General features: G+C 39.8%; 1 protein-coding gene and 1 pseudogene across 5 annotated transcripts in view; both read right to left on the bottom strand.

Moving 5' to 3' along the window:
- Positions 1–7,468, bottom strand: part of mast4 (microtubule associated serine/threonine kinase family member 4) — a 103,668-nt gene extending 96,200 nt beyond the window's left edge. For all 5 annotated transcript variants that reach the window (XM_028024907.1, XM_028024897.1, XM_028024898.1 and 2 more), the window contains exon 1: positions 6,830–7,468. In XM_028024907.1, the coding sequence (XP_027880708.1) occupies positions 6,830–7,114 (285 nt within the window). In that variant the 5' untranslated portion in view covers positions 7,115–7,468. The remainder of the gene's footprint in view (positions 1–6,829) is intronic.
- Positions 7,469–11,044: 3,576 nt separating this feature from the next.
- LOC114149221 (uncharacterized) lies at positions 11,045–17,674 on the bottom strand (annotated as a pseudogene).

Genomic DNA, 17,674 nt, shown 5'->3' with positions numbered 1-17,674 from the left:
AAGACTGGTCTGTGAGATATCTCAGATTTATAGGGGCTGTGCAAATTGGTAAAGTCCAGAGAAGTGCAGTGGTATTACGAAGCATATCAAAGGTGGACAAAGAAAAGTTGTTTATACAGCAGCCTATAAAACCCACCATAAATAAAGGTGCGAAGCAATAGGCTGTAATGCTGACAAACATAACGCTTCCTGGATCAAAAGTTAAGCCCAGTGTTAACCCAATATTAAAAGCTGAAGGTCCGTTCTAGCATGCATTCTCGTCCAACAAAAACACACCAATGGGGTGGAGTCGCACGGCGCTCCTTTCCAGTCAGACTGCCTGGCATGAAAGATCTTAGAGAGTTGAGGTGTTGCACAAAGGTATCTAAGGCATATTTTCTCAAAACCTCAAGAAATGCTGTAAACATGTTACAAAGAATAGATCATATGAGAACTCCAAGTGTAATTATAGAAATGTCAATAGAAGGTTATTGGACTGCTTTGACCAGGAAGTGAAACGGGATGGAGCATTTCCAATTAGAGCTTTATAAATAGAAAGCACACAAGGTGACAGCTCACTGTTAGAGATTTCCTGTACAGCTTTGGCAATAAATGTATTTTTAAAAAACAGCCCTAAACCTCATTCTGGCATCAAAATAAACAGAATCTGATGATTTACACTATTTAACAGAGAGGCAGGGGGTGGGGAGGATCTATTTCCATGTTATTCATTATAGTTTGCTTTCCAATTTTTAACTGCATTTCATCTTCACTATGCTTTTTGAAATGTCCAGCAACAGAATTTTTAAATTATAAAAGATTTTCTTTTTAGGACAAGGCATGATACAAATATCACACTCTCATGGTACACAAAATATTACAGCAAAAATAAAATAAAATAAAACATGACTCAAAGGCTTTTATATAAACACAATGCAACTGCTGCCAAAAACAACTTTTCTAATTTTATATACAAGAGATGTTTATTTTTAAATAAACTAAAGTTTTGAACAAATACTTGGTACATTTGGTATCAGTGTCCTTGTTCTGGTTGATACTGACAAATACAACATATAACATGCTGGTTTTACATTGCACACTGCTGAAGCACCCATATGAAAATATTTCCCTATAATGTGCATTTTCTGTGCAATTCCCAGCAAATAAATAAATAAATAATTTATAAGAATTTGTAGGTAAATAGTTAATGTCATATTTTTGTTAGAGAAACTATTATTTTTCCACAGTCCTATTTTCACATAAATAGACTGTTAAAATCAAGACTACCTACAACTCTGTGCCAGCTTTCTGACTGAAGCGCAACATTTAATTAAACTTGCGTCGTCTTTGTTTGAAAAAGAACTAACCCAAAGTTTATCTATAGATGTTTTTTTTTACTCGCTACCCGCAACTCCAGACAGATTTATACACTCAACTCTAAAGCTGCAATCACACAGACCGGTAAATATAGGCATCAAACACAGCAGCAGGAAAACTGCGAACCGCCAGAGCTGCACACTTCTAAGTTTGGAGAAGGAGTCGCTGGCCAGCCAATCGGAAAGAAGTGATGTCATCTGCTCTCAGAAAGTCAAAGGTCAGGATTCCCTGATTAACGCGGTAACACCAGCCTGCCTGGCAGCGTTCTAGCCCACGGCGTGGCTACTTACTTCAGTTTAACAGGTCTAATTACATCTCATCCTCAGAGCTCAGCACAAGTGAGGTCATTAGCTTTAGATGAAGCTGGAGCTCAAAAAGGCAGAAAGGAAAAAGGACAGAGTTCACAGGGGTAGGGTTCAGTGTTGGGACAGATCCTTGTATGTTTTTAACTTTTACTTGCTAAACAGAAAGGGCTGAGAGAGAGAGAAGTAAAATCTGTCTCTGCGCTCAGGGAATTCTGCTCCAGCTACGCGTGTCTCATAATGAAGGTGGAGAAAACATTCGGTTTCATGCATTTCACATTTTAATTCCGCCAATTAGTACGCATTGACGGAAAATGTAATGAGATCAGACTCCGTCTTTTCTCTTTACCTTTTATATCTCAGCCCAATTAGGATAATGACGTGTCATTCAGTCAGATCGAATTAGTAAGGCAACACACGGTTCGCAAACATGACACCAACTTAGGGCGGTCACCCAACAAGTGTTAAGATGGCGTTGCCAAGTCGATTATGCATACACATACTACCTCACTAGACCTAAAAACAGAGGCTAATTCCTTTCCATTTTGAGTTTAAACACTTAATACGGCGTTTTGTTTAATCCTGCAGAGTCTTCAGACAATCCAACCCAAATGAGGCAAAAACTGTGTGGCGAAAGTAATTGAGCAACATTTTGTACTTTCCATCCACGCTTACTACACCAAGGAAGAGGTGGGGGCGGGGGGCATGGTGCTCCACACCCACACTCCAAAGTCACGTCATCTTCAGCTATGATTTTAAGAACAGACTAATGCTTGACATTTCAAAAGACACCCCGGATTCGTAGCGTGCGGAGCAAACTAGAGCCAGTCGAACCAGTCTGCAGAAACATCCAGAGGAGGAGAGTTAAAAAAGCTGAGGCTCACAGTTGAGCTTCCTCATGTTCTCCTTATGTTTCCTGTGTAAGCACTACTACAACTGTACTTTTCTTTTTAAAAATATAAACTAGACTAGAACCACCTTGTGTCTCCAAAAATTCCCAGTTATTATCAATGTAAATGTTAATATGGGTTCGATTTTGTCTGACAGCTATTTTTATCTTTCTTTGGAATGTCTGGAAAAACAACAAAACAAAAAAAAACAAGGTGATTCAATTCAATTTCCTAAAGAATCAAACAAGATTTACCCTGTATTATGTTTGTTTTATCTAGGCCAAATAAAATTTGCCATCAAATGTGAGGCCACAACTGTTGTGTCCTCTATAAAAGGTTTTGCCTTTTAGTAGTAATTGCTAATGGTGCTACATGCTGTCGTTTATTAACTCAATGATTATTTTTATTTTACGCTTTATATATTTGATACTTCTTTTATCAAAAGACACAGGAAAGCTATGGAACAGTTTTTGGTTTTCTTTTCGCATTGCTTCAAATAATCTATACTTCTTAGTATATCTTTATCTGAACAGTGGCTTTTCCTGTTACATAACCTCTGGGGTTTTTTAACTAACCATGTTATTCTCATATAATCTAACATTCTTTGAATGAGCGAGCGAGCATTCGATGCACATTTAGTGCTCCAGACGCTGGCAGAGGTGTTTGTGTGCTGAACATGTTTCACATTTAAACCACAAAATTTCAATGTGTTTCATTAGGATTTGATGTGAAAAACCAATACAAAGTAGAAGAAAAGTAACATTTTGTTTTCAGTGCAAAAAAATATGGTAAGCGTGGTGTGCATTTGTAATGAATCTCTCTACGGAAGTACTTTATGGAAACACGTCCAGCTGTAGTGACAAGTAATACTTTTTTGGCCCATCTCCACTAGATTTTCTCATCCAACTGCAGAAATTCAGAACCATTTTTATTTACAACATATGTCAGTAGCAAAGGATGGATGGCTCCTGTGAACGTATGTTCTCAATTCTTGCCCAGACTCTCAAACGAGTGTTTTGCATAAGGGGCCAAAAGGCTTTGAATCAGGGATGGAAATTAGAACCCGCCAGTGGGGTAAAAGTATGAAGTGGCGTGTAAATTGGAGCAATTTCACTGTGGCGGGTTGACGATTTGAACAGAAAAAAAAAAAAAAAACTGCATTCCGGCCTTACGCCGTCATAATTTAAACACAAAAATTAAACTAAGTCTAATTTTTATCGACCGTGACAGTCCATTGGTTGATTTTATTGACGGACATTGGGCTTACCCAATGAAATCCCTCAGTCCTCCTTGGCCCGCCCCTCCCCTCGAAGGTTATAAATACAGCCATTTCAGCTAACGGTTGCTGCTAACCGGAGTCTGAGAAAATGAGCGGTTACGAGACGGAAAACTACAACAAAAGCTAAAAAGCGCATAAGCTCATTCAGAAAAATGTGTCAAGCTAACAGATATGTTAATTACCACACAAACTTTGACCGTTGGAGGAGATTCAGTAGCGGACAAGGAGAGGGAATTAGCGATTCAGGGGCTTTATTATCATCGAAGTGGCCAGGGACAGATTGAGGAAGAGTTCAGGTTAGCTGCTGCTGCCCGGTAAGAAGGAGTGGAAATTTTCATAAAGAAAAAGTTTCATGCAGGCAGGAAGGCAGGTGTGTGTGAGGAGGAAGCTAACACTAAGCTCCAGGTATTCAGAAAAACTCTGATGATGATGATGATGATGATGGGCGGTGGAATTAATAATGAACACGTTCTGAGATATTTTAGAAATAATTGTTAATTTCAATAGAAAACGTAATAAGTAAGGGAAAACAAATAAAACAGTTAGAAAATAGCTATTGATACAACTTTAAAATATTTTTAAAATGACTAGACACATCTTTAATAAATACTATCAGGAAGAGTTGTTGCCATAATTTGGAAATGTTCAAGATACGATTGCCAGAATGTTAGGGTTGTGTAGTTAAAGTTTGCCGTTAGTAATTACTTCAAATTAACTTATTGCACTACAACCCAGTTAAGGTGTCCATTCTTTATGTTAAATTATTCTGTATATGTACATCTGTACGGTAAACTTATTGTCAGTAAATTGGTTTTCATAGAGTTACGAATAAATCATACATGTTCTATAATTTGCTTGTACTTGTGGTGTTTGTAATCGAAAGAAAAAAAACAAACAACTGGCTCGTGAAATGTCTGATTTGGCCGGTAAAAAAAATTTTTTCTCTACTTAGCCACTGTGGCTGGTGGAGAAAATGTTTAATTTCCACCCCTGCTTTGAATCAGTCTCATCTTCTTTCACGTGCTTGCAGTGTCTAAATAGCTTCTGGCAAAACTCTAACCTGGATTTTTTTAAGCAATCTTTTCTTTTTTTTTCTTTTAGCCGCTCCTCCATACGATTTGTCAAGAGCATGACTAATTGTTATGGAAACTTTCTCACCTGAGTTGTACCATACACCTTGTTTTTTGTTTTTGGAATGATTACACAGTGCTCATAAACCGGCTTTACTGGCACAACTTTACAGCCTTTGCTGCGTCGATTGGTCTTCACTGTGTTATTTTGCCTCTTGTGTTCATCAAACCTCTGAGGCCTTCACAGAACAGCTGAACTTATATTGAGATTTAATTACACTAAGTGCAAAAACACAATCTTGCCAAGAACCTTTGGTCTAGTTTCTAGTGCAAATATCTTAGACCACTTGAAATAAGACAAGACTAACTTATAAGCAACTTTTCACCTTGATATGGGAGCTTGTTTTGACTCAATAATTTCTTACCATTGATGAAAAAGTACTTGTTTATTTGACTTACAACATGGGAGAAAAGTCTTGTTTAACGTCAGATAATCTGCCAGAGGATCAAGTATTTTTTCTAATACTAATCAATAATTGACTTAAAACAAGATGTCTTGCTAAAAAGGTACTTGTAATCTAGTGTTGCCTTATTTCAAGTATACTAAGACATTATGCACTAGAAACTAGACCAAAAATACTTAATAAGATTTTGTGTTTTCACAGTGTCTTTTCAACTGCGTTTCATTTAGGGGCATCGGGGTGAAACGGGCAGAAGCTACACCACTCAGACTTTGATTTGGTATCACACTTCAAAACCCAGCCCACTTTCCTTTCACCTCGCAATTTTTGAACTACGTTGTTAAGCGTCAGGATGATTGCATGGCAGGAGTGAGCAGTAACAGAACAGACGAAGGCGAAAGAGCACACTTGATGAATTGTAATCGGAGCTTAAAGTTCTTCACTGGCTCCAGGACTTCAAGAGTAATTCGATAAGTATGAGCTCAGCGGAGGCAAGGTGCACGCTTACAAATATTTTGACAACAGGGCGAAAACTAACGACTTCTGCGAGCTCTGATGATCTTCACTTTACCTCTGTGTGTATAAAAGGGGTTGAAGGACTAACCTAAACGCAGAGAGGTTTATAATTAATATGTGCTCAAATATTGGGACTTTCCAAAACCAACAGAAGTGGACCCACACACACAAAAAAGCTAGGTTGTGTTTGGCGTCTGTTGCCTCTACAATCGTTCACCAAAGCTTGGCTAATATCGCTGGCATATCACTCACATTTGAATGTTTGCGCATTAGGAATCCAAGATTACAAAAATGACAGCATGCAACAGGAAAAGCACAAATAAAATAAGGGTGGAGCTGAATTTGTGGTGCTTCGTCACTGATAGCATTGGGAATAACATGTTTGAAAAGGTGGAAAATATTTTCCTTTCAGAGAAAAAGTACGTTTACATCAGCAAGTCTGCAGGTGCAAATGTTTCCTGTTTGCTGTTTACAATACAACAAACCACCGATACTCACGAGGGTTACAGACTACAGCCACCCATGAATAGCTAAAATCCGCAAATACTTCAGACCCCCTCTAAAAACCTTAATAACTGCCTATTTTAATAGTTCAAACCCCAAATATGCCTTAATATGCATGAATACACACTGTGGAAGAAGCTAATATCTACAGTATTTTTTTATTTCCACTCTTGGAGCTACAGCCAATCAGCACCAAGGGAAATAAATGGCACCCTCAGCTGGTGTGGAGGACCAGCTGAGCAGCTGCATGGTTTGCTTATGTCTTGTGTTGACTGGCTCTTACAACATTTACTGACATTACGAGAAAAAAAGAAAAAACATTCGCTGTATTTAGAAGGTTAAAATTTGTCAAATATGAAAAAAACAAACAAACAGATGATGTCACAGTTTTTGGGGGGGGAGTGACTGAAACAAATACCCACAAATGTGTTCTTGTAGTTTGTGTGTTTACCATATCGTCTTCCTCCTCCTGCTCTTCTTCTTCAATATCATCATCATCATCATCGTTCTCCGGTGTCTCCTTGTCACGGTCTGCGTTCCCACCGTCTTCAGCTGCTTTGCTGCTTCCCCGGTCCGGGTCTTGTGCGGTATCAACATCATCGCCATAAACCTTCACCTCCACCGCAGGCGTCGTCTCTTCTCCCTCGGACAAGACGTTGGAGCTGGAGGAGGAGGAAGAAGAAGAAGACAGACTTCTGCCGCTTTCAGACTCCGAGAAATGCTGCTGTTGCTCCATTGTGTCAAGTTGTTGTTGTTGTGGTTTCTTAATGTGACGCCACAAGAAACGCGGCTTCTTTTTTTTTTATTAACTTCCCAGCACACCTGTCCGGTTCATTTTAAGAAGCTACAGAAGTCTACTTCTTCTTTCCTCTCCTTCAGCCTGAGTGAGAACAGAGCCGCGACGCAAACATTGTAACTCAGTGCTGCTCATTAAACGTATCGACATGTCCAGTCCAAACCCCAAAGCTTGTCAGACAGCCGGGCTCCGCTCTTCTGCTGCGGTTGTGCCTCCTTTCGGATTTTGACGCTCATGACGTTCCCAGCAGCGCGAGGCCGTTCTGTCACTGCCCTTCATATCTCACAACTACATACATGCAGCCCGCTGCCTCACACGAGACCACGCCCACAGCGCGCCGGTGCGGACCAATCAGATCACAGAGACTGACGAACCTGCCAAATGCTACTGGTCCGCACTATTTACACGCCGGTGTAGCGTGCAGACGCGATGTTGAGAGCGGCGTGCGGATTTTGCATGACTGAGACGGCTAAGACCTTTCTTATGCCTTGAAACAGAGAAAGACCGAATCAGCTGAGTGCTTCTATATTACAGTTTTTCAGAAACACTATTTTTTTCTTGAAAACATACACTGACAGAGTATAATGATGTTTCAAATGAATTTTTAGAATGCTTTTTTTTTTTTTTTTTTTTTACATTTATGTAACTTAATTGTTAAAAACCTCTATAAAGCTGCCCTGTAGAGTAATGAAAAACATATTCTCGGGTATTCCTTGGACTGGAAGCCGGCTCTTCACAAGACAACAAAGATGCACGCATGACAACAGGGCCGTGCAGAGACCTTTGGAGGAGCCAGGGCTCAAAGTTAAACAAGGGCACATTGAACAAAATCTTAAAACATCGTACAACAACATAGCAACAACCCATATTAATCAAGAGTTTAATTGGATCCTTCTATATCATTGCCATCATGCCATCAAAGCAAATATAGTCTATATTTTTCCCAACAGGTATAAAGTTTCTGTTTCTGCTGCTGGCAGTCCTGGAGATCTGAGCTGATCTGAGACTGTAGCTGTTAAACAGATCAGAGGAGAGAAGGTCAAAGGTTATGAAGTTATGAAATAAGCAAATTTGCTGCCATTTTACTAATGAAGCCCTGTAACAAAGACCAAAGATCTAAACCTGTAGCATCATTTATAGAGGATGATAATGTTATTAAATTTTATGTAATGCATTCAGCTGAGAAAACAATGGTATATTTAGGATTTAATTAGAAAGTTTACTTCGTAAAAGTTTAAAGAATCATCTTCATAGTTTGTTGTGTTACCATGGCTACAATATGGCGTAATCTTTGTGTTTGAATTGGGTTCGTTCACAAATACATCAGAGCAAACAACCAATATTCAGTGAGTGATTTTAAACTCGGCCAATAAACCTGGTCTCCCTCTCACAGATTCACCTGATCTAGATTTAAACATGTTAGTGATGCTGAGGTTCTTAGTAGGACGGGTTCCGGGGGGCCAGGGGGTTCTGTCTAAGGCCCATATTACCTTGGGCCGGCCCTGCATGAACAGTCGCTGCGATGCACATCTCTGGAATCTACCTGGAATCTACCTGGAATCCCCCAGTGGCCCCTGTCAGTCCGCCGATGCTCTGGGGACATTTTGATTCATTTAATTGTGGCATGTTTGGCTTTATGCAGTACCGTGTCTTATATCAGGACAACTGATAAAGACAGATATTCTTTCTGTCTATCTTGTCTTATGTGATCCCAGTCTGTCCGTTCTGCTGTTTGCGTCCAACCTGTCGCTACCAGCGGTGAACCTTAGTTTCCGTTCAGCTGTGCTGCCTGGTTCTGGATTGTGTTTTTGGTTTAATTCAGTCATTAAAACCATCATTCATCTTTACCTGGGTCTCCCAAGTGTCTGCCTCACCACCGCCTCCTCACACAACTTCATGACAAATTCCACTTAATTCCCGATTCAACAATCGTTGGGCATTTGTGTTTTCACCCAGAATCAGTATTATTTTCTTAGGTTATCTGAGGCGAAGCCAGATTAAAAACCATGCTGTGGTAAATACTTGTTCTCGGAGCTGAGCATCACAAAACGTCTCCGACTGAACTTTGATCGCTGCTCCCTGGCCTCGAACGACTCATCCAAGGGTTGAGGAAAAAATACAGCTAAAAATAAATGTTCAGAGCGGCAGGATGCACTGCAGAGACCTTCTCTGCAAGAGTCAAGGCCTCCATGCTAGGGTCTGGAAGTAAACTTCATTGTTCTGAGAGAAGTACGACTTGCAAAGAGTCCTTTGTTTCTTACATCAAAACAAAAAAGACACATCATCTAACAAAAGGAAGAAGTACTTTTCTCAAGGAGGGAACAGCATGCAATGCTAATTTCTCTATATCAAACTGTTGGTTGGAGCTGGAGTTCATCCGGCACTCCATGTGGTTTGTGTTGAACTTTTACATTCAGAAGACAATATGTATCCTTTGTTTTTCTCAAGCGCCTGCCTGTTCACGGCTCTAACCTTCAGAAATGTTGCCATTCAGACATTTTTGGTTGCACTGATCCCCGGTAAGCAACGCCGTTCTCAAAGTTAGGAGCCTCTTGAGGGAGAATTTCTCTCATGCCGCCTGGATGTGGTGCAGAAAACGTGGCGTACTGGTAACACCACAGATTTAATTTTTTTACCCGCTCTGAAACACACGGTTGTGTCCGTGGTTTTGCCCGTTATGACGTGTTTGCGTCTGTTTGTTCAAACATGGCCGACATGTTGGTGACTCTGTGGCCACGTTTCTCGATAAAGTTATTTTCCTTGAATATTGAAACCGAAGAAAGAAGTCCCCGTGAATACCAAGTATCTGCGCAGAGACTCAGAGTGGTACAATGTCAACGTTTACACTTTGCTAGTTCCAATTTCTACTTTAAGAATTTCTGCAATGTTTGCTACGACAACGTACAAGGGTTATTGTAGATAGAAAAAAAGGGAGACGTAAATTCCCGCCAAAAACCTAGACATTTTTCTAGAAAATACAAGGAATTTTCTCAGTTTGTAAAGTACGAAATTTGCTAGAAAAAACAACAACTCAGAAATGTTCATTTTTTTCCTTTTAAATTTCAGAGATTAATCCCAAATTTTGGACTTTAAAAATTTTGAAATTTTCTAGTGTTTTTTGTATTATTATTATTATTATTATTTCTGACATTAATTTAAAAAATGTATGAACTGTTTTGGCAGAATTTTTTCTATGTACATCGGCCGTAACGCCGTCGTAGTTAAGAGTATCTATATTATCTCGTGTTTTGAAGGTGCTGACTACAAAGCAAGACATTAGGTAGGCAACCACTAGAGGGCGTGACTGCACAAAACATGACTGTAGCCTTGCATTCTTTGTTTTTTGCAACCTTAGTTTGTCCTGTGTAGGAAAATGGTGATGTTGGAGTTTTGAGCTGTCTGTAGCTACTTATAAGTAGCTAGGCTAGCTACTTATCTGTAGCTTAGCTACAGACGTATCTGATATTAAGCTAGCAGTGCAGCTTTTGAATATGTATTTGTTTGGATAAAGAAAAAAAATATCAGTGTGTTTGACTTTTAAAACAGTCCTTATGAATAAAATGTCTTTTTTGAACATCTGGTTCCTCTTTTTGTAAATTCTTCTTTTTTTAAAGTAGAGACAAACAAACACAAAAACCTTTAAAATAATATCTTTTTGACAAGGGGGACGGGGGAACGTCCTAATTAACTGGAAAGCACCATTGACGTCTCAAAAACAACACGTCTCATTTTTATTTTGTGGTTACGTTCGCCTACTTTAAGATTTGTCAATGTGGTTTCTGGATATCAAATCTAAAGGAATTCAGTAATCCGATTTTACTTTTTATTGTACATGAAGAATTTTATATTTAAAATGAAAAATGGTTCAGTTGTAAACATTGCTCTTTGTTACAAATTAGTGCGAGGGAAATCATTTTTATGACAAGTTCACCTTCTTTGTTGAGCTAAAAAAAATCATGAAACTGGGCTTCTTATTATTTTTAAATGTGAAACAAAACAGTTTATTTGTTCTAATTAGAAGAGGGCCCCCTTTGAATCAGTCTCTGCTTTGGGCCCTTGATGGTCTTGGGCCGGCTCAGAGTTTGGAGTCAGGGATCAAGCAGAGAAATGGAGCAGGCATTGTGGAGGGTCTAGGGATGCTAAAGAAAGAGAGAACACAAGGTTAGAGATAAATGAAACTGACAATAAAACTGTTAAAATGTTTTAGTCGTTCGTGTATGAAATGTGCCGTCAGGAGCCGAACCCAACACATCCCGGTCTCCCGACCTCTGATTCAGAGCGCAGCAAACATTTAGAGGAATTCTGCACAATTAGACGTCCAAAGTAGTTTGAAACCTGTCTGGAAAAATCTGGAACTCTGAATGCGTGGCTTTACAGCACGTAAAATAAGCATTAAAACACTTTTTTGTCTATATATGAATATACACTGCTCAAAAAAATAAAGGGAACACTCAAATAACATCCTGGATCTGAATGAAAGAAATATTCTCATTGAATACTTTGTTCTGTACAAAGTTCCATTTGCACAACAGCAGGTGAAATTGATTGTCAATCAGTGTTGCTTCCTAAGTGGACAGTTTGATTTCACAGAAGTTTGATGTACTTGGAGTTATATTGTGGTGTTTAAGTGTTCCCTTTATTTTTTTGAGCAGTGTATATAGAAAACCTATTTCTAAAGGTGCTATCGATGTGAACTTTTCACCGGGTGTTGGCAAAAACCCAATTAATCGATACACAGAAAGAAACCAAAACAAATAAATGCGGAAATTAAGCAATGTGGGATAACAGAGCACAGCAGCCGCATTTGCCTTGGGCCGGCCCTGTAAATGAACATCAACTAGTTCAGTCCAAACCGATGGCCTGTAAAAAAAAAAAAAAAAAAAGAGTGTAAATGGATAAAAAGCAGTGAAGCTCTATTAAAGTTACTTGGTTTAGTTATTTTTTTCCCAAACTGAACAGTAAAGAAGGATTCAAGTCAAATCTATCTGCACTGCAAAACACAAAACCTCACCAAGTATTTTTGTTTTGGTTTCTAGTGAAAAATATCTTAGTACACTTAAAATAATGCAAAACTTACTCGCAAGCGATTTACATAGGAGCTTATTTTAAGTCAATAATTTCTTAATATTGATGAAAAAATGTTCTAGTTAAACGTGAAATGATCTGCCAAAAAGTGGAACCAGTGCTTTTTCATCAATACTAAGGAATTATCGATTTAAAAGAAACTCCTATAAAAGTTACTTCTAAGTTAGTTTTGCCTTATTTTAAGTGGACTAAGATGGTTCCATTGGAAACTAGACAGAAAGTATTTCTGATGTAGAGTTTTGCACTTTGTTTGTGCTTTGCAAACTATTTTCTCTACATATTAAAAGTTAAAATCGTTAATATTGATTATCTAAATATTTTACTCATTCTGCTTTGCAAATGTGTTTCAGTGTTTCCACATTTTTGACATCCCAAACGTCCCTTGATTTGATTGGGATTTATTACGATAACTCAACGACCAGCCTGCTTGATAACTAGGTGTCTTGCACTGGGTTTTATTTAGCTGCATCGGAGTAGAAGGGTTAAACTAAAGAAGGGCATCTTTGTCTTAAGTTCAAATCACAGCAAAAGGAATTCAACGTTAGTTTTTGTGAGAGAAGAGGAACAATTTTATGCAGGGATGAACAGAAATCAGTCTTACAGGCTGTACTGCTGCTGCTGCTGCTCTCTGATGTCTTATTTTTCACCCCTTTCCTCTTCTTGCCCTAAAAGTGAAACATATCAGACTTCAGTTGGAAGGATCTAATTCTGGTCTCAGTGTTTTATCAGCATTAAGCTGGTGAAGCGGCCATGTTTGAACAGAACGCACGTACATAGTTACTATTGGCGGACCAACCAGGGTGTTGCTGCTGGTGGAGCTTTTGTTCCAGTCTGGCCTTCTCGAAATATTTGGCCTTCACCTCGACTGGCAAACAGTTCCACTGTGGAAACACGACGGAACCATGTCAGTACTGACACTGACCAGCTGATGCAACACACACGACCAGGAATATTAAACTATTTGCTTCTTGAGTTTTTCCAATTTCTTTTTTACTGCATTTGATTTAATTTCATACTCTGCTCATGAGGGATGAAGTTGAACTCACTCAATAGATGGTATTGTTAGTATTATTATTAACACTTCTGGCAGTTTTACTTTCCTGTTTTTACTTTTTAAGTTGTAACAGAGGTGAACTTGCAGTGGAAAAAGAAAACAGGAGATCCAATAAAAATTAAATTAAAGTTAATTTGTTACAAGTAATCAAATTAAGTTTATGCAATTACGTTTATTAAATTGTCATATTAAATAAACGTAAATTAATTAACTTTAATTCGATTACACATAGTAAATAATCCCTCTCTTTCTTTAAGTCGGAGCTCCATTCTCTTTTTTTCAGTGCAGACTGAACAAAACCACATCAACATGATACCATACCAACTTTATTTATGAAGCACTTTGTATTCCGACAGGACCAAAACGCTATACACAATCATAAAATACAATGCAATTATAAAGTAGAAAAGCTCAAATATAAAGCACATATTAATATACAGACACAATAAAACAAAGTGAAGCCTCTCAGATTGTGCCAAAAGCCAAAGAAAAAAGATGGGTGTTAAGAAGGGACTTAAAAGCAGCGAGTGAAGAGGCCTGTCTTATGGCCAAAGGAAGATCATTCCATAGCTTGGGAGCTGCCACAGAAAAAGCGCGGCCCCCTCTGAGCTGCACTTTGTCTTTGGTACCTTCAGAAGCAGCTGATCAGCTGACCTGAGGGAACGGGACGGTGTAAGAATGTAACAGCTCAGACAGATAGGGAGGAGCAGGGCCATTAAGAGCTTTAAAAACAAATACAAACCAGTGTAAGGAAGATAAAATAGGGGAAATATGGTCAAATTTTCATGTTCCTGTTAAAAGACGTACAGCAGCATTTTGTACCCTCTGAAGCTGGGAAATATATAAATCATTGACTCCTGTATAAAGTGCATTACAGTAATCTAGCCGTGTGGTCACAAATGCATGGATCAGCTGCCTGGAAAGAATAGGTTTTACTTTGGCTAGCTGCCTTAAGTGGAAAAAGCTGGATTTTACCACGGCTCTAATGTGTGCTTCCAGCTTAAGACCAGCATCCAATCTTGACCCCTAAATTTGTAATAACCGACTTGACATACTGGGCCAAAGATCTTAAATTATCCACCCGGACGCAGATTTCCTGAAAGTTCAGGATCAGTCTGACTCACCATTTCTCCCACAACTCTATTCACCATAGCACTTCTGCTGATGTTGAGCTCAGACACCACCTTTGGTCTAATCTCCTTCAGGAAAAGGATGAAGGCGTTTGGTGGCTTTTTAACGTACGGTCGGCCAACGTCCCGCTTTTCTCTGACCCGTCTGTGGTGAGGTACAGCAGAGAGAGAAATGAAAGTAAGAACACAGAAACCTGATCAGCTGAGACACAACAAGAGATAAGAAAGCAACTAGAAGGAATATATATATGTATATTTATTTACGACGGTGTGCTGAAGTTTGACTTTCTTCCACCGACATTCAGAGGAGGAGGAAAGACGCCGTACAAGATTTCTCCATTCCTGCACAGAATCACAGGGACACGACTGTGTGAACATATAAACAAAAGCTCCACGGTTTTAGAGTTTTGTTGGTCTTGACTTACAGGACTCCAATTGGTTCAAGCTTGAAACCTTCAGGTAGGTGGACTATGGGTAAACTGTGCAGAATCTGAGGGGGGAGAAAAAAACACACACAGACGCAGCTGCTGAGGTTTAATTGGGTCTTAAGGTTCCCCCATTAGAAAGAACCAGCAAGGTTCGGTCTTCAGTTTGTTTGTTTTTTACTCAAACTAGTTTGTCTGCTATTTAATTTGGCTCTATGCAAATGAATGATCATTTGATTTGACTGACGACATATTTAAGCACACAGCTGTAAATCCTGAATGTATTTTTAAGTGGCAGTAAAGGCGGGACGGCTTTGGCTTCAGTTTTACTCCCGTGATTTAGATTAGCTTTCTGGAATGATAAGAGAAATAATAGCTACGTTTCCACTGACCATAAAGTTGTGCAAACTGAAACTGCGGATAAATAAATTGCACTAGGATTTTTTTCCCCTGCTGTATAGAAATAGATGTATTTCATAAAACTGCAACGGAAATACCTTTTTCACACCACACGAGTGACAACCGGATGTTACGACTGGCGAAACTACGAAGAAAGACGTCAGGAAGTGGTGGGAGCATATGAGATGGCTTATTTATTTATTTTTATGTTTTCCGGACAATGCGCTGCTGGCTCCACCGCCCCCGAAGCTATCGCTGCATCACACAGTTCATTAAAAGTTGTGTGTCATTTGAATGTGTCGAATCCGTAGTTCTTCTATGAACTCGCCAACTACAATTTCCCTGAAAAACGGAGCTCCCAATTGTAAGGGGGTGGCGTCATCTCTGCTGATGCCTGATACATCGCGTACCTGCTCACATCCGTCGCCGCTATGATTATTAACGACTTATCGCGTGAACAAGCTCACTCACGTGTGAATTTCATTTAATTTCTTATTTAAATGAAATTCCATGAAATTCCATGAACTGTATTTCTCAGTTCATGGAAATACAGCAATTGCGAAATTGTTCATTTTCGACATTAGCAGAATATGGAGAAGGATTTGGCTAAATTTGGAATGGAAAGGCAGCTACTGGCACCACACAACCAAAAGCAGAACCACCAGCTTCCTGCACCAAGCAAAAATCACACACCTTGTGTTAGAGTTGTTATTTTTATTTAATGTCATCATTTTTAACACTAAACTAAAAATTAAACTATTAATTACTATTTGGTAAACATTGGGATTTTTATTTTTTAAACATAATGGAGGTGAAAGTTTGTGCATGTTATCTCCAGCTCCACCCGGACTGACCAAAGTATCCGTGTGGAGCTGTGGTGGACCAAGCCAGACGGGAGGAGAAGGAGGGGGACGAAGAAGGAGCACATTTCCCGGAAGAAATTCCTCCCTGACATTCCAGTCAGTGGGGACCACATTACGGAAATTCTCTGCCAGGATGCAGGTGACATCCTCCATGATTTCCTGGATGGAGGATGGAGGAGGGGCAGAAGGAGCTGGAGGTAGAAATGTCGGAACAGGAGGCCTGGAGACATTATCTGGATCTCCGTTGTGTCTGACCGGAACGGTAGCGTTGACACCAAACTCTGGGAAAGCAGAGCTCACGTTTGGGGGTAGAACAGGAGGATGAAGGAGTAGTGATGGAGGAGGAGGTGGGAGGAGGACCTCCTTCCTAGGAAGGTCTTCCATATTGTCCCCATAAGTCCAGACCTTGTTTTCAAACTCCTTTAGCAGGGTCGCGTGAAATTCTTCCAAGAACTTCTTAATGGAGACAGAGCTCTCTGAATCTTTGTCTTTCCTTGATGTCTCTCTAAGAAGGCCATCTACAGAGTCCCAATCAAGGGTAACCAGCACTTCCTTCTTCGTCAGGACCTCCTTCCTAGGAAGGTCTCCCATATTGTCCCCATAAGTCCAAACCTTGTTTTCAAACTCCTTTTGCAGGGTCGCGTTAAATTCTTCCAAGAACTTCTTAATGGAGACAGAGCTCTCTGAATCTTTGTCTTTCCTTGATGTCTCTCTAAGAAGGCCATCTACGGAGTCCCAGTCAAGGGTAACCAGCACTTCCTTCTTTGTTGCTAGGATCCCATCAGATTCTCCCTTGTGCGTGCTATCAGAGACAGAGCTCTCTGATTCCTCCTTATTCCCTGAACCCGTCAAGTTCTCTGGACGTTCGTTAGATCGTCCTATCTGTGGAGGAGCGGGGATAACGGGAGAAAGAGAAGGCTTCGGTAACAGAGGAGTAGAGGGGCAGAGCTCCTCTTTGAGGAACTCTTCTACAACGTCCCTGTCAACATTGGCAAGGTTGTCGAGCTTCACTCTCTTCTCTGTCGGGATGTGGTCGAATTCCTCGACGAGCTCCTGGGTGGAGGCCCGGCTCCTTAAATCAGTGAAGGAAACTGCGTTTAGCTTCAGTACAATTAGAGGTTTATTACACTTGGCTAATAAGGTGGTTTCTATTAAGGAGTTAATTTTGTGCAACATTAATAAAACTAAACTGACTTCAGTTTGCTGTAATATTGAGTTCAGTAGGTTATTTAGATGTTACAGAATTACAAAAAACAAAAAAGATCTCTCTCCCTGTCCCTGTAAATACTGACCTGACGTGTTCAGACATGGTCCACCTCTCTATCCTAACCTGCTCGTTAAAATATTCTTCAGGTTTGATTTCTTCAAGCTGCGAGGCTAGAAAGCTGTTCGCTCGATGAAGGCTTGCGGAGAAGTGGTGAAGGTGAAACATGTCACTCGGATCTTTGACTCTGTGACTCAGGTTCTATGGATTGCTTCTCGTGATGTCAGCTTCTTCTGCCACTCTGTTTCCAAACCCGTCAAAAACACCCCAACATAATTTG

This window comes from Xiphophorus couchianus, chromosome 8 (genome assembly GCF_001444195.1).
Source record: "Xiphophorus couchianus chromosome 8, X_couchianus-1.0, whole genome shotgun sequence".
Classification (NCBI taxonomy): domain Eukaryota; kingdom Metazoa; phylum Chordata; class Actinopteri; order Cyprinodontiformes; family Poeciliidae; genus Xiphophorus; species Xiphophorus couchianus.
The sequence above is the reverse complement of the archived record's forward strand: the minus strand, read 5'-3'. Positions and strand labels throughout refer to the sequence as shown.